The sequence below is a fragment of the Rutilus rutilus genome (genome assembly GCF_951802725.1).
Source record: "Rutilus rutilus genome assembly, chromosome: 18".
Taxonomy (NCBI): Eukaryota; Metazoa; Chordata; class Actinopteri; order Cypriniformes; family Leuciscidae; genus Rutilus; species Rutilus rutilus.
In genome coordinates this window covers 4,484,549-4,509,097 of record NC_140231.1, presented here as the reverse complement: position 1 = coordinate 4,509,097, position 24,549 = coordinate 4,484,549, and the positions used below count along the sequence as shown (strand labels likewise).

The 24,549-nt window shown below is 39.5% G+C and overlaps 1 protein-coding gene across 2 annotated transcripts in view; it reads left to right on the top strand.

Annotated features, from left to right (window-relative positions):
• The window catches only part of gabrb2b (gamma-aminobutyric acid type A receptor subunit beta2b), a 113,952-nt gene that overhangs the window by 71,841 nt on the left and 17,562 nt on the right, over positions 1-24,549 (top strand). For both annotated transcript variants that reach the window (XM_084386893.1, XM_084386894.1), the window contains exon 5: positions 5,962-6,044. In XM_084386893.1, the coding sequence (XP_084243019.1) occupies positions 5,962-6,044 (83 nt within the window). The remainder of the gene's footprint in view (positions 1-5,961; positions 6,045-24,549) is intronic.

Genomic DNA, 24,549 nt, shown 5'->3' with positions numbered 1-24,549 from the left:
TTGCACTGTCTGTTTACTCTTTCTCTGTGTTACCCTGGACTGAGAAATTCCATCCATTTGTTAGTTTTGCGTCATCCGGCAGACTTTTGACAGCTCCGGGGCTTTTTCAAAACTATAGATTGTACTTTCCTCATTTTTGTATCCCCGCCCATGCCACAGACAGTCAGATTGACAGAAGGTTATTGACAAAACAGTTAGTGAATGAGTTGGTTTATCACTGAAAATTGTATCATACATAATGTACCAAAGAACTACCGGTGTGTAAAGGGCCTGTTCAAATACCCACTCTCGTGGTCTCTGCACTTGACCACTTGTCTTCCTACATGATGTATTTCCTGTATTTGGCCTAAATGTTTAAGTGGGTGTGAAGAATGTGTTTTGAAAAGTTTTGATTACCCGATGGGAAGCGATATTTGAAAAATGCTGTTTGAAAGTTGGTCAGACAGACAACAAGACACAACAACGAACGTGTAGCCAATCAGCATTAGGGGGCTTATGACGGTGGAGGAGAGAAAATAAGCAAGAGGGAGATTTGAAGAAAGACTGTAGAAAGAGAGAGAGCTGAGAGACCTTGCAAAAGAGAAAAGCTCGTAAGAATATCACTGGGAAATGAAGGGTTATGATCAGGAAAGAGCTTTAGGACCCACGCTAAATTTAGAAAAGCTTTCCAGCGATGGATAACAGACCTGAAAACAAATGCGGTGGTTGCTTTTATTCGCTCCAAACGTGAGTAACACTGGTTTTGACTGTCATTGTTTGTTTGTCTGGCAACTAACAACGATCTGTATGTTCATTTTTTTGTTCTTCTTTGTAGTTTGTTCATCATCTTAGCTTTATTTTTCGTGAAGCATTATTTTGTTGCGCTTCTGCTACGATAAATAGACATCCACTCTTGCATTGAGTGTGTAACAGAGGCCAGTTAGTGAGAGTTGTGCAGGCTGATGACTGCTAGAGAATGCAGTGTTTACAGTTTAGAGTCCTTGTTAGTGGACTCGCCTCTCATGCCAGTGATCGGGGTTCGAGACTAACTTGGAGCTGGGCGGTTAGGATTGGAGGGTGAGCTTTGGAGGCGGAGTAATGAAGAGAGGGGTGTGTTTGTTTGGGTTGATTTTGAATATCAACAATTTTGAGAAATAACACACTGCACATTTAAGAACGTTTCGTTACATATGGTAACCCTCGTTCCCTGAGGGAGGGAACGGAGACGTACGTCGTGACCGACTGATAGGAATCTCGCTAGAGAGGCCAATCTACTTCGAGTGAAACTAAAACGAGCCAATACACATTGGCATGCAATCATTTGCATCAGCTGTTCAGCCTCGCACCGCGGGTATAAAATGAGCAGCAGGTGCGATTGCATTTCAGTTTTTTGCTGAGGAGCCAAGCCTGATAAGCTGGCCGCCCCGGCGGGCAGCAGCAGATGTGGCGACGGGATGTACGTCTCCGTTCCCTCCCTCAGGGAACGAGGGTTACCATATGTAACCGAGACGTTCCCTTATCGTTAGATCACTTCAACGTTCAGCCTTCGCTCCAACCCTTGCTGCAAGAAGGAAAGCACTGACCCTATCAAACATCTACTCATCTATGAAAGCTGCCTCGGCATGTTCAAGGCCCAGACACACGAGGCAGCGATCGTGACCATCCCGCGATCCCAAGTGACGACCGCATCCAGAAACACACAGATAGAATGTCATCTTTGTAAATAAGCGTTTTTCACCAGACTGCTCTCACTGGTGCTGAGACATGCAGGGGAACAGTCACGCAAACACAGACAGGAGTGTGCACCTGTCTGTGCTCGTCTCTCTCGCTGATCTTACCAGCCGTCAAAACGGCTTTTGAGCGCTCTCACCCGCGCACCTTACCAGCTGTAAGAACAGCTTTTTGTTTGCTCAAGAGCAAAAACAAAAAAATAGAGAATGAGAGAGAGAGAAAGAGAGAGAAAAAAGAGTGGAGTCGCACCAGAGTGGAGAGATCCAAAAAAGAAACTTTGTAATAGTTTCGTAAAAGCTTGTAATAGTTCTCAAAACTCTTGTAGTTTAAAGAGAGCATCGAAGTGCTTGGCTCCGAAACAAAAAGCTGAAATGCAATCGCACCTGCTGCTCATTTTATACCTGCATTGCGAGGCTGAACAGCTGATACAAATGATTGCATGCCAATGTGCATTGGCTCGTTTTAGTTTCACTCGAAGTAGATTGGCCTCTCTAGCGAGATTCCTATCAGAGAAGGGAACCAGATTTACTAACAGCTTGCACCAGCGCAAACACTCTTTTGGCGTTAAAAAACTATTATCAGGATTTACTAAAGACATGCATTGAAAAAATAGCGCTGAAAAGGCGTGGACGGTTATTTTTGCGACTGACCATGTTCCATATGAATTTGTAGGAGTTTCTCTTTCAGACGAAAAATTTATGGGAGGAGAGTATTTAAAGGAATCATGCAAGGTGATTTACTAAGGTTTGCGCTAGTCAATTTATTTGTGCCATTATTTACCATCCAGAAAAAAGCATATCTTACACTAGACGCTAATTTGCATTATGTAAATGATCCGGCTGCGTCTGTGTTCTTTAATTTGCGCGGCGTCAGTAGATCACGCGCAGAACTTTCCACTTTTTGGTTTTGTGCTTTCACACTAATTTGTGTGTTTTGTAAATCTAGCCCATAGTGTTGTAAAAAAACGCAAAAAAAAAAACGCAAAAAAACCCCCCCCTAAATGTCTGTTCAGTAGTCCCTATGTACCAGATGACACAATTTAGTAATTGCGGTGCTTCTAATTAAGTGTTAAAAAGCAGTTGCAAATGTTCAAAATACACATACTCATGCTCTTCGCTCCAAAAAAATTTACAACACTTTATGTTTTACTATAAAATTATATGTAATATCTAATTAATTTAACTTACACTGGAATGTTTCCCTCGACATCTTATGATTTTGGGGCACGTGAGTTTCTGAACATGATGCATGATGGGATACTCTTTGCCTCAAGTACCATTTCGGATAGTGTGGGTTTAGTGTGCGTTAAGGGCACAGAGTTTTGGTGGTCTTACTTTCTGTTGCGTGCACGCGCTCTCAAGTGGCCAAGAATGCAAGTGTGGGTATTTGGATAGGCCCAAAATCTTTGGAGTGACTCCCATCACAACGAATGTCGATCTAGAGTGACGTAAAAGTCGCATGAAATCCAATATGACCGTTCAGACTGAGATCTCGTTGCAAAACATCCGACTTGTATCTGATTTAATTTCACATATGTAAATGGCCCAAATCAGAATCTAAAAAAAAATTTATTCCATGTGTTTTGTGCTGTTCACATAAAAAAAAAAAAAAAACAGATCTGAGTCACACACTTTGGGATTTGGAGAAAAATTATCACAATAATTAGTTTAAAATATGATTTTTTTTTTTTTGCTAATACAAGGCTAAATCAGAAATTTAGGTAACACTTCATTTTACAGCGTCCTTGTTACACGTTACATGTACTGTAGTTACTATAGTAATAACATATTAATGCACTTAACCCTTAACCAAACCCTAATCCTAAACTTAACCCTATACCTGGTTAATTATTATTACTTAGTACTTAAATGTGTAATTACACTGTAACAATATGAACAATAACAAATTCACGCACAAAAAATAAATAAATGTCCAGAAATAAATTGTAATAGCCCATCAAACAAAGAATGTTCCCCCTAATGTTCCCATATGGTTCCCATTTGGTTATTTTCTTGGGAACCAAATAAGAACATTCTAGGAACATTCTCTGTATGTTATTTTTTATTTTATTTTTATTTTTTTATATAACAAAATGTAAACTAATTAAAATGTTTTTCATGTTTTACAGAAAAAAAAAATGACATGGGTGAAAATGCCTTGTAATTGACTAGAATTAATCAATTCAAACGGTATGGTCTCTTGTCAATGCAAGAGTAAACGAATATTGTTCAACGATATTATTTATTGCATGCCTTTCTTTACTGCATGCCTCTACCTTCCACAGAAAACTCTTTCTTGAATAATTACATAATTATTAATATATATGAGAGTAAATATTGTGATTTCAGAGAGATTTGACACGTCTAGCCTAATTGCAGAGAACATGATGGTACTTAGACTGATGTTGGAGTATAGTTCTTACCTTGAACCACTCTCACAAACACCATTTTCTACCTTAACAACAGCTGCCAGTCCTGATAGCAAATTTAGCAAACTGAACAAGCTCTCCCTGAGGAATTCATATCATTCTTTTTCCTCTTTGTTCTCACCGAGGCTTGCCAGTCAGCTAACACACCCAGGGCCCTTACTCTGCTTGACTGATTTTGGCAGGTTGTAACTTTGAAAGGTGAAAGAGTACAGCCCTAGACATGGCCAGATGCCTCTCATTGCTGTTTCCTTTCCAAAATGGATATCTCACCATCCAGAGTCAGAACATACTTTATTAAAAATTAAATAAACAAAATAATAGCTTTTCAATATTAATAACATTCCACATGAACCTTTATAACTCAGAAGAATTGTATCTCTTTGCTTCTATGTTTGAATTACTAAATGATGTTAGGGGAATTAATTTGGTCTGAGTTCAGTTTTCAGCAGCCAAAGTGACCAGGCTGGACAATGATCTGACACTGGTTAGATTGGCCCTTTTACTGCTTTGATATTCGTTTTTGTCTCTTGGGAAGTTTCAGATTTATCAGCATCTTTAATGAAACCTAAAGGGAGAAATAGACAAGCCCCCTACTAGAAGCTGAAGGCAAGTCTTTGTCAGATGCTCCTGGACTATTAAGTGTAATATACTGTAGCGTATACATCAAAGCAGATACTAATACCCCTCTTGCTTGCCCTCTTTTCTTTGGTATTCCCACTTTGCTATGACATGGAGGCAAGGTGATTCTGGTATGACTGGAAACTAGGACACGGATTTTCGCTCATCTATCCTTCCCTGCAGGAGGATTTATCTTGCACCTACCACTGCAGTAAATGTTTGCAGTGCTGAACTTAGTTCAAACCCTCTTTAGATACTTTCTATTTTGAAGAGGAAGACAGGAACTATTTAATTCACTAAAAGTACAAAGTTTTTAGACATAACAGTCCACAGTTTTTAGACATAACAGTCATGAAATCAAAATGAAGTGTAGTGACATGGTTGAATTAATTTAGAGTAGTTCTCTACACAGCTATAAATAAAGCACAATTTAGTACTCAAAAATGCAACTGAAAAAAATGTCTTGCACTCAACACTAATGTCACATATTCCTGAGTGAACATGAACATTTTCTGAGGATTCGTTTTGTTTTGTTTTGTTTTGTTTTTTACCCAGCAATATGTGACATTGGGTTTATTTTATCCACCAGTAATTGGATTGGATCTGCAAAGCTGTTAGCGAAGAGTTTTTGAATCATGTTATTCAGGTAGCTGGCTCATGCTCTGAACCTTGAGTTTATTTATTTATTCTACTTTGGGATTTTAAAACCTTTAGTTGTTCTTATGCACCTAATTTAAATTTGAATACCATCAATTTGAATGACTTAATTGAATTTGCATTAATTTGTCCACAACAATCTTAACAGCTAAAAACATGAATATTGCTGTTATTATCAAGGTAACCTTGTGCAGAATGCTTCAGGCATTCAAATTTTAATTTCTAATCATTCATTTTACTGCCATTCAGGCAGTAAAAGTTGTAAACAGAATGCCTTGCACCCTTCAGAATACTGAAAAGTGCTATGTCCTTCAGCTGGAGTGAGCCAAACTGATGCTCCCTTAGAGGGCTCAGGAAACCGATTTTTTAAAACCATCATAATACAATTTACAAAATTTGACTTGAAAGTGCATTACAGGAATAAAATATGAAATGGGTGAAAATGCAAAAAAAAAAAAAAAAAAAGGAATGTGTATGTGGTCTATGAAGAACAGGATTCTAGAGAATTAGTTGCTTGTGACTAATAGTTATACCCTCTATGTGCACAGGATCACTACCACAGCCGCCTGCATGATGGATTTACGCAGATACCCACTAGATGAGCAGAACTGCACACTGGAAATCGAGAGCTGTGAGTGTCCCGTGAGACTTTCTCTCCACTAATTTTTCATAATTTTTGAAGTGTGTGTGTGTGTGTGTGTGTGTGTGTGTGTGTGTGTGTGTGTGTGTGTGTGTGTGTGTGTGTGTGTGTGTGTGTGTGTGTGTGTAGTGAAAAAAATAAGTACATCCCATGGAAATTGTTGGCTATTTTTTTTTACATATTTGGACAAGCAAACTCTTTGAAACAGTGCCTATTAATAAAGTTGATCCACTTGAAAAAAAAAAAAGCTTTTTCAATAATTTATTCAACAGAAATATCAGTAGATGTGAATTTCTTCCATTGGAAAAGTAAGTACATCCCTGGCCTAGCTAGTACTGCCCCCTTTAGCAGAAATAACTTCTCATAGACGTTTTTACCATAATTGTCCACCAGTCACTGACATCTGGCCTTTTTTAACCACACTTCAATGCAATATTCTTTCAGTTGCAAGGTGTTTGAAGGTATTCTTGTATGTCAGGATTCAAATCTGGGCTTTGCCTGGGCTATTCCATTAAGCGCTTCTTTTTGGGCAATTCTTTGGTGGATTCGCTAGCGTGTTTAGGATCGTTATCCTGTTGAAAGGTCCACTTTTGGTTCAATTTCAACTGTTGGACAGATGGCCTTACAGTATGTTCTCTTTAAGCACTCATTGATATGATGTTGAATTCATAGTTGAATCAATAAATGCAAGCTGTCCAGTCCCTGAGGCAGCAACCCCAAACCATAACATGTCCACCACCATGCTACACAGTTGGTATGAGGTACTTCTCCTTAAAAGCTGTCTTTGATCTGTGCCAAACATGTCTGCTGTTACTGTGCCCAAACAACTCTATCTTTGATCTGTCTGTCCAGAGCCCATTGCTTCAATAGGTCTGATTTTTTTTTTCTTGCAATGGAATGATATATTTCAAATAATTTGGAGATCTTTTTAAATCCCTTGCCAGATTCATAGGCATCCACAACCTTTGTTTGTTTTTTTTGTTTGTTTTTTTGAAGGCCTTACAATACTCTTTAGATCGTTGCATGATGAAACCACACACCTCAATAGCAGAGGGAACACCAGACACTAGATATGAGAGGTTGAAATAGGACGGGTTCCACCTGCACTCTCTAAGCTGATTCATATATCACATTGCATTAGTATTCAGACCCTTAACTCTGTACTTAGTTGAAGGACTTTTTTAACAGCGATTACTGCCTTTTAGAATAAAGTCTTTTTGGTTATAATGTGACATGCCTTGCACACCTGGATTTCTGCCATTATATCTTGCAGATCCTCTTAAGCTCTGTCAGGTTGGATGGGGACTGTCGGTGGACAGCAATTTTTAGGTTTCTCTGGAGATATTTGATTAAATTTATGTCCAGGCTCTGACTGGGTCACTCAAGAACATTCACAGAGTCATCCCTAATCCACTATTACATTGTCTTGACTATGTGTTTAGGGTCATTATCCTGTTGGAAGGTAAACCTTTGGCCCAGTCTGAGATCCTGAGTGATCTGTACCAGATTTTAGTTAAGGATATCTGTGTATTTTGTTGCATTCAGCTTTCTTTCTACCATGAACAGTCCCTTAAGCCCTGCTTCTGAAAAAAAAACATGCTTTTCGTCTGGCCGCTGTGTTTGTAGTCTTCCCATGATCTGTGTCTTGACACAGTTCCTTTGACCTCAAGGCTTAGTTGTTACTCTGACATGCATTTTCACAGTTATCCCAAATATGTTATCAAAAATATGTTTTTTGCTTTTTCATTAAGAGGTATGAAGTGCATATTGATGTAAAAAAAAAAAAAAAGCATTTAGCATGAGGTTGCAACATGCAAATGAAACGAGTGAGTGAAGGGATGTTGCCGTCAGAGAGATGAGAGAGCGAGAAAGCGCAGCTGCTATCTGTGGAAAATTAGTATTGGAAGCGTTTCAGATATTTCAGTATCGATATGTATCGAAAAATCAATTTTAACAACACTACATTGCACTTAGTTTCTTATTTCAAATGCGTTTTTTAAAAGACAAAAATAAAAAAAAATGCATGCTGTATATTATATATAAAATTCAACCCGCCAACTTGACTAGTAGGAGTGACTGCGTTACACGCCATTGCTGACATCCACCCACATTTAGCGGGTGTTAATGTCAAGCCCTACAGTTGGTGCTCAACCAGAATAATACTTTTGTTTGGGGTGTGTATTTGCTGCCTTTTACCGCTAAGAGGCGCTAAAATCACAGACTTTTAAAAGTGTCAGTTTATTCTCTGGCGTGGCTCACTGACCAGAAGATAAATTCAAGTGAAACATTGTAGTTAAACAAATTCATAATCCCAATACTGAAATTACAGTACAAATTTAGAATTGAAACAAATGTAGGCTTCTTTTATTGCATCAAATTTAAGCAAAGTAGGCTAAACGTTAGGGTGTGGTGGGAACCTTGGGCACGTATCCAGGCCTGGGTCTCAGGATCACGTGAGAATTAGCCCGCCCGAATTCTAGGCACGCTTCGTCGACCGAAAATGCCTGCAGGTCCCCTACCCATTTGATGGAGGCCAATGCAAGTTGACACAGTTCCTAGTGCACAGTTCCTTTTCCCAGTTGACCCGAAGGCCCAAACAGGCAAGGTGCCGGAGCACCAGATCCCTGTGTTCGCAAACCTGGTCTCGAGAGTGAGCTAGGAGCAGCCAGTCGTCGAGATAGTTCAGGATGCGAAACCCGTGTTGCCAGAGTGGCACAAGGGCTGCCTCAAAGACTTTCGTGAAGATGCAAAGAGACAGGGCTAACCAGAATGGGAGAACCGTGTACTGGTATGCCTGAGCCTCGAAAGCAAACCGAATAAACGGTCTGTGTCGAGGAAGAATGGAGACATGAAAGTACACGTCCTTCAGGTCGATCGCTGCAAACAAATCCAACGGACGAACACATTCGAAAATGTGTTAGGCTGTCAACATCTTGAACGGAAGTCTGTGAAGGGTTCGGAACAAGATGCGCAGGTACAGGACTGGCCATAACCCACCGCTCTTCTTGGGTACAATGAAGTAGGGGTTGTAGAAGCCGGACTTCATTTCAGCTGGAGGAACAGTCTCGATCTCACCTTTGCGAACCAGCGGGGTCATGTGAACCACAGACGTACCCACGATGGGGCAGCGAGGTGGAATAACTGGCCCAGACGTGGGAGGCAGAGCGTCCTGGTGTGGAGGCACGGTAATATGCCGCGTCCTGACTTAGGAGGCCAGGGAAGGATGAGTGTTCCGCGGTGGCCTGCTCTGACAGGGCTCTGGCGACAGAGGGGGACGAGAGTGGCGAGGCAGACGTCACACACTGCCATCCGCGGCCTCTGAGGGCTCAGAGATGGGAATGTCAGTTCTTTGGAAGAAGAGGTCCTGCAACCACTTTCTGGAAAGAACTGCAAGCCATCTCTGAGCTGCGGCAGGCTGTGGGGCTGGTATGGGCTGGGGCGCCTTCCTGCGACTACTTCCACGGCGCGGCCCGATCATCAAGCCCTGAGCGCTCGGGACATGGTGGAGGGTTCCACACAAGCTCGATGCTCGCGGCTGCCCGGGAAAGCATGGCAGTCAGTTCTGGATCAGACTCGGGCAATGCTGGCACCCCCGAAAGAGGCAGCACAGCCGAGTCTTCATCTCCAGATGACTCAAGCCTACCTAATACTTAATTATAAACTTCAATATTTCATTCAAAACGATCCCAAAACGCTTTGTGACATTTTGAAAAGCCATGCATGCATTAAGGCCACTGGAACCAAGATTGTAACTGAAACGCGTTACATGTTATCTCTCAATACAGGAGCAGAAGTGCTGGTTCTGATTTTATTGTTTGTTGTTTAAACGTGTGTGTTGCATATCTTTATCTTATATATTTTATATGGTCTATTGGTGAAGTATAGCATTGATTACTGTGGAGGGGTGGAGGGGAATACAAATAATTCAGTAAAAGCAGGGATATTTAGACCAGAAGGAAATCCCCGTCCCCCCTGGCAAATTGCACCTTGCTTACAACCTTTTTTTTTTTTTTACTCTTTCTGTATAGGGAACCCCATAAAGTTTATTTTTTTCTTCTTCTTTTTTTTCCTATTTTTAACAGAACTGCTTTTGAAAAAAATACGAGTGGAATTACTATAGAACTGTAAATTCAGTCATTCTGTTGGATAATATTTGGTCCTTAGTGTAAAATGGAAATGCATGGTAATTTTATTTTATATATAAAAAAATATAACAAAAATATATGGTGTAACAGAGTTTTAGACCTAGACAAATCTCTCTCCATTAGTAATAATTAAAAAAAATACAGAAGACCATGTTTGTTCGGGATTTGAACCTGTGTCATCTAAATGATTGACACCTAAGTTATACCACTCGACCACAAATTTACTAGAAAGCTCAGAAGTGCGGTTGTTCAGCAGTCAGTGTGTGCGCGCACACGAGGGAGAAGCACTCTTCATTTGTCTCATTCCTCAATAGAATAGTAAAAATAATCAGCTTTATTTTTTATTTTCTTTCTTTATTTAATAATAAAATTATTACTTTATAACATGCAGTTTCAACTCCACCAAATCTTAGGTTGTTTCATTATTGTACAGCAAATGTCAATAGCTCCTTTGTTTTATTTTTCATGTTTATTGAAGGCTTATTTGGAAATTGCCATAGTTGTAGTATTTCATCCTTATTTGTTAATTGACATTAGCCTCACTTACGTTTCAAAATGCGGCAATTGCTGCAGTTTTGCAAATGTCCTTTGCGCCACCTGGCGGTCATTTTGCAACGACTTTGAAATGTGACTGGTTTATTTTTGCCGCAGTGACTTTGCCACGCCAGCTAGCGTGGCGGTAATAGGCATTCTGGTTGACTACCTATTGTAGTTAGGACATTCAAAAACTGTGTGGGATAAAAGTACAGCATACAATGTGTGTGCTATATTCCCAATTTCTAGAGTCAATTGATAGTGTGTGGAAAATACCAAAATGTATGTAGAGTTTCTTTTTGAGGGAACTCGCGTTGCGTCGAAAACGACTCTTTGGGGAACGCCTCAAGCGCGATAGTGTCTGAAGCACGTGTGGAACTAGTCCAATTTTGATTGGTGTTGCGTCATGACGTCACATGTGACGGCGTACATGGAAGCTACAAAGAAACACCTGCACACAACAGTGTTAGCTTCTGCTCTTCAGCAAGTGGGACCTGGCAGCAAGTGGGACCTCCTCATCCTGTATGGGACCTGGCAGTGGTTCTTGAGGGGTTATCCCTGGCACACTTTGAACCCAATTGACGAAGTGGCGGACAAGTTTCTTGCTTTCATAGTGGCCTTCCTGCTAGCCATTACGTCCCTCAAAAGAATGGGGGACCTGCAAGGCTCTTTCTGTTGCTCCCTCTTGCCTCGAGTTCGCTCCTTCGCTCCATTCTCCACCCTAGGCCAGGCTATGTGCCCAAGGTTTCATCTAATGGTCACTGCATGGTCAGTTATCCTGCAGGCCTTTTATCCTCCACCACTTGTCAGCTGACCAGGAAAGGCTATACCTACTATTTCCTGTCTGGGCCTTGGAGGCCTATGTACATAGGTCCTCAGGTGGGAGAAATTCGGACCAGCTATCCGTGTGTTTTGAGTCACCTAAGAAGGGTTCCCCTTGTTCCCCCCTGCTTCTAAGCAGACGGATGGTGGATTGTGGAGGCTATTTCTTCAGCGTATGAGGTGCACAGGCTGCCCTCGCCTCTTCTGAAAAGAGCAGAGATTGGACTAGTTCCACACGTGCTTTAGACGATGGAGACGTTCCCCAAAGTGCCGCCTTCGACGCAGCATCTAGTTCCCTTCTCAGGGAACAAGGGTTACAGTCATAACCCTGATAATTACCGATAATTATCCTTTTCCCCATAGCCATGGAATCTTGCACACATCAAAACTCGCCATGACGTTTTGAGATAGGTTTGACATCAATGGTATCAAATCGTATTGTCTTTCGCATGTCTTATGACTGACTGTGACACTCCAAGTTTGATGTTTGCAAAAGTATTGACATATCTGCTGTACGGAGGTGGCGTATAAAAGGTCACAACAGCAATGTTTCCCTTATGAGATGCCTTAGGATGAGTTCTGATCAGTAATATTAAATAATCATTTCTTGATTGACAATTGACTTCCATCAGAAAAAAGTAAGAATATAAAGATAAGCATAAATAGTTTCAAGTATTAGACAACAAGTCAACAAATTGACTCAAGCAAATAACACTGTTTAAACAAATGTCATAGCATTACAATCTTGATCAGTTTGATTGACAATCATGACCAATTCATATCAAATTCTAAGGGTTCTTTTTTTTTTTTCTAGTAGAAACACATTTTTGGTTTGAGCACAGTGTGTGTGTAGAAAGCCAGCCGTACTCCACCGTTACCTTAATTAGGATGACCTTCATCTCCATAAAGCCAAGAGATAAAGAGAGCCAGTCAGCATTCATGCTACACAGCGCCATGAGCAGAAAAGGCCTAATCAAATCTAATTGTGACTCTATATATGCGGTGTACACTGGGAAATCAGTGGAAATCCAGCAGTAATCCTCCAGCGTCTACTGTTACGCATGGCCCATTGGCTGCTGTCATTAAAGCAGAAAGATAGAAAGCTGAGAGCTAGAGGAGATCAGAAAAGGGCATGTGTACACTTGCTAATTGTGCTCTTGTGAACTCCAGCACATTGGCTGCATTGTAGAGAAGAGCTAATGTTTTTAGTTTTTTTTTAATGGTTTCTACCATGAGAGCTTGCAGAACTGCAATGTGATGTCCAAGTCCATGGTTTCTCAACTGGGAAATGCTTCTTTCTTTCTTTCTTTCTTTCTTTCTTTCTTTCTTTCTTTCTTTCTTTCTTTCTTTCTTTCTTTCTTTCTTTCTTTCTTTCTTTCTTTCTTTCTTTCTTTCTTTCTTTCTTTCTTTCTTTCTTTTTTCCTTTGGTGAAATGGCATTCTGTATTGACATGTATTGACGTCCTGTCAGTGAGCATTATGTGTCTATAACTTCAAATCCTGGGAGAATCCTATGAACCTTTGCCTAATTGGTTTTACCTTTTTCTTTCACAAGCTCTGTCGAAGTTTTTCACAAGTTTTACTTTCTTTCAAGTAAACTCCACAGAGGTTTGTGGGAACACAGTGTGTGCTGAGAGCATCAGCTATACTCTAACATTACCTATAGCAATGCCAAGGTCATGGGTTCATTTCCCTGAGAGCACATATTGATGAATGTATACTGAATGCACAGCAAGTCATTTTGCAAAAATAGTTATTGGGGTCCAGGTAGCCAGGTCATCCTCTGACGGGACTCCCAGAAGTCTATTCATGCACCATCTGATGGATATTGCACACAAAATAGATAATAAAGAGCTGGCTTAATTTTTTCAGTTCCAACCTTACTAGTAGGTGTTAGGCTCAGAGCATGCAAGATTTCAGCGCAATGCAGCACCAGGCTGCAAGTGTTTTTTGCTAGTTTCAGCCCGACGCAGTTATAATTTTCACGTCCTGCGCCACGTTGTTTAAATAGCAAATGCATTTGCGCCCATCTGTGCACCCATGGGCTGCTGGTCTGAAAACGAGGTGTGTTCAGGCACATTGTTGGCGCGTTGCTATTTTGAGGAAACTGAAATACACTGTGCCATTGACCAACTGAAACCTGATCTAAAGTCAATGCCGGAATATTTTGTTATTTAAAGAGCACGCTAGTAATATGCGCCTATAGGCGGGTCCACACACTGCGTACCAAATGGCTTTAACCTTGCGCACGAGCAGATCCGTTTTCTCACTAGAGAAGCTTTAATTTTTTCCGCTTGCAAATTCCGCCTTGTAACTAGCGAATCCGCCATGGCGCGAACACAACTGCCTTTTAAAGGGAATGGGAGATGAGACTCTGATTGTTTTTTTTGCACGTTACGTCCAAAACACACCCATTACTCATTAAAAGATCAGGGACAACCATTTTAGACCATGCGCCGACCATTTTTAACTATTCAAACTAGTTTAAGTGGATTCAGACACGCCCTAAGTTGACTTACGCTGTGCGCTTTATACCATGCGATTAGATCGTTAAAATAAGGCCCTAGTTATGTTTTATTACTTTTGCAGGGACAGAAATTCTCATCATATAGACTTTTTCCAACTATAACTATAATCCAACTATAATAGACATTGAGCTGCAAAAATAATTACTGAATCCCAATAAGAGTTTTTTTGTTACAGTATTATGAATTGATCTCACTAGTGTGATCTCACTAGAAACTAGTCTATGAATTTGTTAGGTTTTGTGTGTAATTCTGACAAATGTGTTTTTGGCTAAAATAATTGTGTTTGACGTGACAGTTTGAGATTTGTTTAAGTTGGTGTGTAGTTCTGAGATTGTGTTTATAGTTGTGAGAAAATGGTGAATTGAGAAAATTGTAACAAAGCTTTGTTCATTATAGTTGACATGGGAATTGGAAATCACCTCAAAAGGGCATGAAATGCATCATAATTAGTGTAAACAGGAAGCCCAAAAGTTGCAGCATACACATTTTTCCTGCAACTCTAATTGGAAAGGTGAGGTGCTAGTAGAAACAGTGCAGATGTTTGCAAAACATAATGCAGGTCACAATAAATAGATGGCCAAGATTATGCATTCTGTGTTTCTAGGAATTTCTGTGCAACTCCCACTCCATCACAGCTGTTGGCTGCTCTGTGTATGTCTTGAGAAAATGTCATGCATGGAGAAATGAACTGCGACTTAGCCCCAAGGAGAGCTATAAAACGAATATCTGCCATGATGTATAACTGGATGTAACTCTAAAACAGGTACAATAATAAAGGAGCTGCCACACAAATCCATCCACCCACTATAGGTCACAGCAGAAAGATGCAGGTATTGTAGCAGCATCAGTATTGTAAGTTAATGCTGAGAACTCCAATGACGCACAATCCAAACATCAACATGAGAACAACAGTACGTAAGGCCTAACAGTACTTCAGTGGCAGTCAAGTTATGAGGTCATCTATATGATATTGTAAGTCGTAAGTTTTAAAAATTTGTTTTTGATCTATGGGCTCCTCCTACTTTCTGGGAAAAAAAAGTAATTAGAAATATTATAATTAATTGTATTAACCCTATACACCCAACCTCCTCCCACACTTTTTTGTACTATGAACTGTAATATGTCAAAAACATCATTCAGCTCAGATTGGCATGTGTCATATATCATTTGAAAGGTCCTACAGAGTAGAATACAATAAGCATAATTGTTTTGGGCTTTGAAATTTGAGCTAGTTTTTCTACATGAAGCCCAGCAAGACGCATATGTTGATAATATACGGATGCTGCATTAAAGTCACGTTTTCGCTCGTAACTTCATGAAACGTGCTCTGATTGTGGAGAATCACCCATTATTTACAGCAGATTATCTCGATTAAAAAGAGCCCAACTCACCATAATCCGTCACTTAGATCTAAATATATTTTCTCTCATGGAGTTAACACACATAAAACTCCACTGGCACACATGTAGCTAAGTAAAATCAAATGTAGCTTTCACATGGCATTTACGCTTGTAACTTCATAAAACATGCACATATTGTAGAAAATGGCACATCATTACTTACAGTGGATGCTCCCGATTGAAATGAGGCCAAAATCAACATAATCCATTTTGTCAAAGGCTAAACAAAAAGGCTACCTTGGTTCCAAATGCTGTAAATTTTGATTACTTTATGCTGATCTAGATGCAGCTCACATGTAAATAATTATCCTTATGGCATGAGTTATGGCATGCCAAATAAGAAAGATATGTAAAATTTCCCTTTAGCACACTTTATGTTTTGTCTTTTATCAGTTTCTCAGCATGAGAATGTCCAAATGTAATGATTTTTCCATCTAAATATTTAAAAAGTTTTCCATCAAACTATACCTACCTTTTGACTCTCCTTGCTAGTTTCGTAGTTATGAGTCTTTACTTTTGTGTATGTCACTCAGAAATCAAAAAATGCCTTCAGGGCTTAAAAGGTTAATTAATTTAATTTACTTTAATACATTATTAAATTCTAGGATGCAGGATCCAGATTTAGCTGAATGGCCTTTTTACTAATTAAAATACTTCAGTGTTTTTCACCCTCTGTCTAAACGCTCTGTTTTAAAACCCTTCTTCTTTAAAACCCGGCTTCTGAAAAGCTGTTTTCTGCTCTGATTACTCTTTCGGCCCCTGTCTGCTGTGATTAGTCTAGCACTTAGAGCGTGTGGTGCTGTAAATACCACTGTAACTACGCTAACTATGGCGCCTGTTTTATCAGTTTGAGCCATGAGTCCAATAATGACAGTCAAGAAGAACAAGCTGATTGACCCAAACCACCTTCACAAGCATTGACTTAGCAGGACGTTTTACTGTGTTTTACTTTTTTTTCTTTCTTAAATTCATACCTCTCTTACATTTCAGATGTGATGTTATAACTGTCTCATTTCTCTACAGTACATCATGGCATCGAACTGCAAGGTTCAGGAAGCAATCATTAGCAACAAATTGTGTGAATGAAAGGCTGTGTTTGTACTGCTGAGGAATAGTTTTAAAAATACATTTTAATTACTGATTCTTAAATTCCTCTGCCTTTGTGAAAGTCCATGTAATTATGTTTTGCCCTTGCAGTAGAAAAAAAATATAAAAAAATAAACAGTGGCAGTGATAATCTCTAGTCTTATAACTTTGTGTTTGTTGGCGATACTGAATACTGAACTTGACAAAGTAGCCAGCAGGCGGCATTATGCAAATGTCTAAAATGGTGACGTAGCTGCTTCCTAGAAACAGTGACAGTATGACAAATTGTGCATTTAAGGCAGTTGTTATATGTTGGAGAGATTAACTCTCTTTAGTGTGGACTTGTTTACAGTACATGCACTTACAGCTATTACATAAAAGCAAGGTAAAAAAAAAAAAAAAAAAAAAAAAAAAAACATAATAAGTGGTAGGGAAGTTCAATGCTGGACCAAGCTCCACAACCGCTTGAGCTTGGTACTTTATATATGTATATTGGACCTCCCTACCATGACTCTTGTGATTCCAAGTCCTGTGATTCCAAGACAAATTTCAAAATAAAAGACAAGAAAACAACGTTCACAAAAGACACAACACTACTTCCTGGCCAAGACACTGAAATGACTGAGCAGCAGGGGAGACACAATCTTACTCAACGTATAGGGGCCCCAGCATGTACCATTGGGACACCATTTGCCGAAAGCACAATGTCATCGACATGTGTGCCGAGGCATAACTTGTGTGTTCCAAAAGCCTTTATGCGTGGACCACAAATGAGTAGATCGTTGTAACTCGTACACAGATGGTCTGCTGTTGTCCGAAGTGCCAGATGCAGTGGAGCTGACAGAACAGATTATTGATGGCAGTGAGGAGAAAAGAGAATGCGCTTCAGTGGTTCAACACAATTTTTCCATGTGGGGGCCTCACCTCTGTTTCCTAACCAAGACGGTCAGAGATGGGAAACTAGAATCTCCTCGACTGCTGTCATTTCTGAAAACCCCTGTTCTACTAAACCAGAAATTGTGGCGAGGTCAGAAGTAGCAGGGTTTGTCACATGCATTGAGAAAGGCTGCTTCCAAAACCTCAAGAGTAGACTTGCTGTACGGCCAGCTATAACATGATTGTCTAGTCTAGACTGAGCTTCATGCTGGCCAACTTATAAACCAATGAAGACCATGCCTCCTGACTGCTTTGGGGGAGAGCTTCAGTCTGACTGCTGCCAAACTCTGCTGCGTCCAAAGCGGCAGAATATAAAATATCCTCAAGGCCGAAAGAGATAGCATCATGAGTTTCTTGGCTCGGGCACAAATCCTCACATGCAAAATTGATTGAAGACATGCGTATGCATTCCAGCAAGAGAAAGAGAAAAAAAGTCTGCTCACTCTCCATAGACCTGAAGTCATCATCAGATCATGGGGCAGTACTAGCACCATCAGCCAATGGATTGGTGTGTTTTTAACGGGCTTCAGACAATCGTCACATCTAGGAGTGTTCCTAACGCCAGCTACTACTGCAATATTTCTATTCTAGGGTGTGTTTCCCGTTCAACGACGTAACTCCCTGCTTAACTACCATAGTACAATGCATCGTTGAAGAAATCAAGTAGCTAGTCACGACTGTTTCCCAAAACCATACTGTTGCAAATTGGTCATTCAACCACGTTGAAGGTGGTGGAGTAATAACTACTTTTAATTAATCTGTTTGAATTAATACTGGATGTTTTGCTGTAAATTACGGACATGGCATCTTAGGACTATTTCTCATTTTTCTCAGTTATTTTGCTCTATTTCCAGTTCTACCAGAAAGACTCGGGAGAATAGATATTGTAACAATCATGCATTTATTAGTGACCCAGCAAGCAATATATGCGATAAAGTATTTGGCGTAGGCCCCGTCCGTAACTCGCAATCCGAGGGTACGGATTCAGCATTTCCTACCTGAAGATGAAGGCAGGGGCGCAGCCGACCCCCTGTGAGGTATTGGAAGGGACCGTCCTGGTGGTGGTGGGGAGGTTGGAGGGGAAGGGACCATCCTGCGGTGGTAGAGAAGATGGAGGGAAGAAGCCATCTTGTTGGTGGAGGGAAGAAACCATCTTGGTGGTGGTGGGGTGGATGGTGGTGAGTGAAAGCGTTCAGCATCTGCGAACTCAGACAAGTGTAAGTACGGGTCCTTTATACTTCTAGTATTAGAACATGATTGGATAGATGAGAAGGTAATAAGTGACGCAGCAATTGAGTCTTCCCGGCAGAACTTACGCTAAAGCTTTCATATTCAATCATAGGCTCGTTCTTACATACTAGAGCTGGTACACACATGCGCAGTATTCAAAAACGGTGCTTTAAATCTCTTGACAAACTAAAAGACGTAAATTACATTTGTATGTATTCTAAATCAAAGATACAGATTGCACTGAATGTCAGCTTGCTTATTTGGCTCAAGATAAGGATTTATTGAGTCTACATGTCATGCAAACAAGAAACTGCTTCTACCCACAGGTGGAGGAGAGCTGTCGTTCCAAACACACAACTTTGCGATGCTGTTTGCGAATGTTCGTTAGAGTTCGTCGAACTATGCTGATAGTGACGGAACTTGCGACCATAGTTGGCTAGCAATGCTTTCTAAAAACGCACCCCTGTTTGATTTTTAAAGACTGAAATGGAGCATCAGTACACATACACAAATCCTGTTCATCAGAAAAAAAGGGAATCCACTACATTTGGAAAGGAAAATTCATTATTGTCTATTACTCAAGAAAATTATAAAATGTATATCATAAGACATTATGAATACCATTATGCACTGGAGGCTAAAGTGAAATTGAATCGAAATTCATTATAAGCTGCATGTGCTTGTTTAGTCGTTGCCTTTATAGATGTTTAAGAGCTTCAGTTCAAGGATCAATGTAGTGTGTGAACTGTCATTCTGCCAAGTTCTGATCGTTACCTAGACTGATGGCAGAACAGTAACACCAGGGCACAAGAGACAGACAGGTTAAGCTCCTTATTGAGAACTGATCCCTCTCTGTTCACTTGTGCTTGTCTGCCTAGACATCCGCTTAATTAGAGACGATGTTGGTAGAGAATGTCCTGGCAAACTGATCTCATTAGGAGCTTTCTTCTTGTCATGTTGAGGTCCCAATTAAAGCAATAATAGATATCAAAAAACCTCACAGAGCACCAGAGAGAGTGATAAGAGTACATGAATGGTTGTACACCGATCTAAGCATATGTAGCTTCGAATGACGTTTAAATTCCTTTGACATTTATGCAATTTGGAAAAAATTTTACCATTTTTTTCCCCACACAATAAATAATGAGTTGGTTTACATTGACATACTTCTATATATGGAATAAATCATATTTTATGGTGAATGTCATTTTTTTTTTAAGATTGAAAGCCTATGAGATATGCCTAATTTTAATATGTTACCTTCATATGACAAAAATAAAATGTTTTGATAAAAATCAATACGTTGAAAATAAATATGGCCATATTGAAATAGCACTATGATATGCTTGAAAATAATCTAATAATATGTCTTTTTGTAATTCTGCCTAAAATTATATCTTCATATAAGAACAAAACTTACGAAAAGTAACTGTAATTTGTCCACACAAACTCGTTTAGAGCTTATTTTGTGATATTGATTGGTTTACTGCACTGTACGCCCAACGACAGAATCCAATGGCATTGGCAAAGGAATCATTTGTAATCTGACTCCAATTTTAAATGATTTTAAAATTTAGCCTGATATTATTATTTAGTTCTGTTTTAATTTGGATATTTGATTATTCTTGTATTCCATAGTTTGATTGATCATATAATCATGGGGCAAAAAATTGAGAATGAGCTTTTAGATTTTAGATCTTCTTTCCAGATTAGTGGGTTTATTGTTGTATTGCATGTTGTCTGTTTTTTGTGTCTTTCAGTCAGAACAGCTGTGTTCAGGAATTCAAACCAGCCTTATAAATCATTATCCCGCTTTATACTGTACATGGCTGCTTGCTAAATAAATCAAATGCATTGGATTGTACATTATTTGCAGAAAGTAGCTGCAGTGCTCAGGTTGATCTTCAATATTTTTGTTATACAGAATATATTTTACAAAGAAATAGGGGATGGGGAAAGCTTGTCCTTTTCATAGAGGTGACTTAACATAGTTTTTTACTTTTATGTTGACTTTTGATGGTCTAATCTCATTTTACCAGGCCTCTACATATTACTCAAATGTTCTGCACTGCTGAAGCACAGCATATAGAGCCAGGCAGCCATCAGAACCAATTCTTGAACTGCATACTGTATCTCCTCTGGTGTATAAAGAGTTTTGCCTATATAGATGTCTTGTTTTGACTTCTCCTGCTCTGTGTTGGTGCAAAGATAAGGAGATGATGTATACCGTGTGTGAATTTAGGGACACTTTTAATTGCACATTAGAAAAAGGATTAAAGTAGCTTTGAACCATCTGGGTCAAACTTTCTGCAGAGGCACACGTGGATTACTGGAGACATTCCCACTCTAGATCTCTGTTTTCTTTTTTGTTAAATGCGCTAGTAGATGATTCTGCAACATGCATATAAATAAGAATGGGAAAGTATAACTAGCGGGCCTTTTGCTCCTTCGGTCTCACCCTGCCACTTAGGGGTGAGGGTTTTATCCTTTTTATTGTTTTTTTTTTTTTTTTTTTTTTAGGAAGGACTGGTTTATTAAGAATTGTCATATAGTTCAGACACATTAAAGTCCATCCTGACTTCAGGTTATTTATTTTTAATCCCTATTAATATCCATAATGCTTTAATGGGGGGCAATTTTATGCAAACATGAGACATTTAAGCAGATTTCAAAGCAGGACTGTTCTCAGATCTTAGAAACAACTTTGTGGGCTGCCTAAGAAGGAAGCATTTTTAGGCATTATACTGTAGGCACACTGTAGGAAAAAAACATTCAAAAATTCCTTTATTTATGTCATTTCCAATGCAGTGTCACATGCATCCACGTGTAGAAGGCATTCCATAATCAATTGTCATAAGCACAGTGGAAAATCAATTAAAGATGGCAGACAAAGCAAGATTATGTTGATTTTAAATATACTTTTATTTTATTTTTCAATGCTCAGTTTTAAAACAGCTCAGACTAATTACAAATGACTATTTTACCCATCGTTTGGGTGACCATTATTCTTATTAGATTATTATTATAATAGAAGATTATAATAAACTTATTATTAATATTAACTTAGTAATATTATTGATTTGATTTGACTGCACTGACACTTTCAAATGAGAACAAAACTTGAACTGACTGGAGCTGAATAACAACACTGTTATCTTTACAGCATAATCCGAATTGGTCTCATATTTGATGAAGTTTGCGTCTTTGATTCTGTTATTGTCCTGTTTATTACTGTGGAGATGCTTTAAAACAATCTGTTTTGTATAAAAGGTGACTTTACTTGACTAAGTAACATGTTGACAGCAAACTTTATTGAAGTCAGTTTTTGATTTCTTCTACAGTATGTGCTTTGCAAAGTATTTGTATGATGCACAAAGTTACAGCCTTCCTAATCCGCCACTTAAGAGGTTCCATTTCAGTTACTGTAGGAAGCCTTCTAAGGCAACAACTAGGTTTTGAAACAGATCCCTGTGGAATTAGTTTAACACTATTCCTCTTCCTCATTCTCATCCTGGAGTTCCTGTGCATGTGGGTTCACAGCTACCGGAGCGATTCAAATACAGTGATGTAAGAGCCCTGACAGGAATGTCGGCAAAAGCTAATTTGCAAAGTCAGGCTCAATGACATAGAAACAATGGAGTTAAGTGGCCCAACCAACCACACAAATGCCATTATTCCTTGCAAAATAATATCAAGTCATGTTTGTGTGATGTAATGGTCATTTTAACAGAAAAAAAAAAGAAATGCAATGAAAGCTAAACCAATTGGGACTTTATTGTATGGATATCTTTACAAAAATTTTCAAGATCCTTAATCCTCTTTGGGTTTTTTTTAACGAGAATTTTTAAATATGTATCCACAGCAACAATTCTTTTCCCATTTAGGGTTGGTAGTGTGCTAAACTTTTTCCCACATGCACACACCTACAGACAATTTTGCAGCTCTAATGCATGAGGCTGAAGCACGTGTGCCACACATTGATTCAGAGTGGCTATGGCAGTAGGATGACGTCACTGGCGCACTGGCATGTACTATAAAGGGCACCCAAACAATACGTCACCAGCTTCAGGTTGTCTGAAGTAAGACACAGCAGGCATGCCTGGAGTATGACAATGAGACGCAGCGTCTCGTTCCCTTCTCAGTGAACATGGGTTATATATAACCCTAGACGTTCCCTTTCGCAGGAACTCTATGCTGCATCATTACGTCGACACAATGGGAACATTAATACCCACTGAATATATAACCACTACAAAATCATGCCTGATCATTGCTTTGCTCCACCAAGCGAGTCCACAAAAGCTGCCATGCATTGTGCCAATGATTAAACGCCTAGGGAGCTCACAGCTCTATCCCCCTTACTATTACCTAGTATACTGTACTAAAGGCAGAGCCTGGTCTCAACCTGAGCATAGGTTGGCGGCCCAACCAAGTGGAACTGAATCATTCAATCCCAGATGAACAGAAGATGCCACAGGAGAAAGCAGCGCCCTCTCAAAGTTGATAACGTTTAAAGTGGTGCCCTTTTACAGCAATGCATGTGCACCAGTGACTTCATATGACTGAAGAGGGCAATAATCTGTGAATTCACACATGCTTCATACACTTACGCAAGCTGAAGGCATTCCCATCGTGTTACATTAGCAACCCTAATGTTTTAAATTGCTCTTAGTCTTGAACAGTCATAATTTATTGATGTTGTTCTAAACAAAAAGGACTTTCTTTTTGTTCATGGTTTTATATTTAAATTTTTTTTTTTATATAATGAAAGTGAACAAAGACCAAGGTCTGTCAAGTTCCAAAAAGCACCATGAAGACTAAATCATGGACTATATTTTCCTGTCTGTTGAAGACATTTTATAGCTTTGTGTGAGAACAGTCATTATTCACTAAATATAATGGTCAACATTAACATTCATTGTATGGAAAAGAGCAGATTCACCATTCTGCTTTAAATAATTAGCGCTCCAAGGAAGAAAGAACGTCAAATGGGTTCGAAAGGCATGAGAGTAAAACAATTATATATAATATGTTTATGAAACACTTTATTTTATCTGCTAACAATTTGGATATTTTTCTCTGATTTATCATTCTTTTGCATTTTGGCCCTCAGTGTGATAAGTCAACAGTCGCTCAGGGGACCGTCCATGGATGGATTATGCAAGACCAAGTTTTCTGGTCTGATGCAGAGTGCTGTTTGCTCCGATACAATACGATGTTTCTCAATCATTTATGGATAGATGGGCTGGCTGTTCGTGTTTCTGTCAGTTTCAGCACAGGGAGCACTGAAGCAAACAAAATATCTCATGTTTTGTTTGAATATTTATGATGGCTTTTTTCTGCAGCTGAGGTCAGAAATGGAGTGCCGTATGATTTGACTTGACAATGATTTTGACCCAAGGCTTGCATGTGCTTATCCTCTGCTCTCTAATAACACAGGTTCAGTTCAACCAGGGCTAGATTGGTAATCTGGCATACCAGGCACTTTCCTGGTGGGCCGACGCACTTTGGGGCCGATACAAGGTTTATATATATATATATATATATATATATATATATATGTATATGTATATATATATTGCCATGGACTGGCCCATCATGCAGGGACAGCGGCCAATTGGTAGTGAAAGCGAGACAGACCTCCCCCATATTAGGCGCTGTATTTTTAGGCGCATCTCTAAGGGCCAGATTTATTAAACTGGGTAAATTAGCCTGGGAGCGTAATTCCATAGCTGACGACGCACAAATTAAAGAACACAGATGCAGCCGGATAATTTCCATAATGACCAACACAATCTACCAAGAGCAGCGCAAAT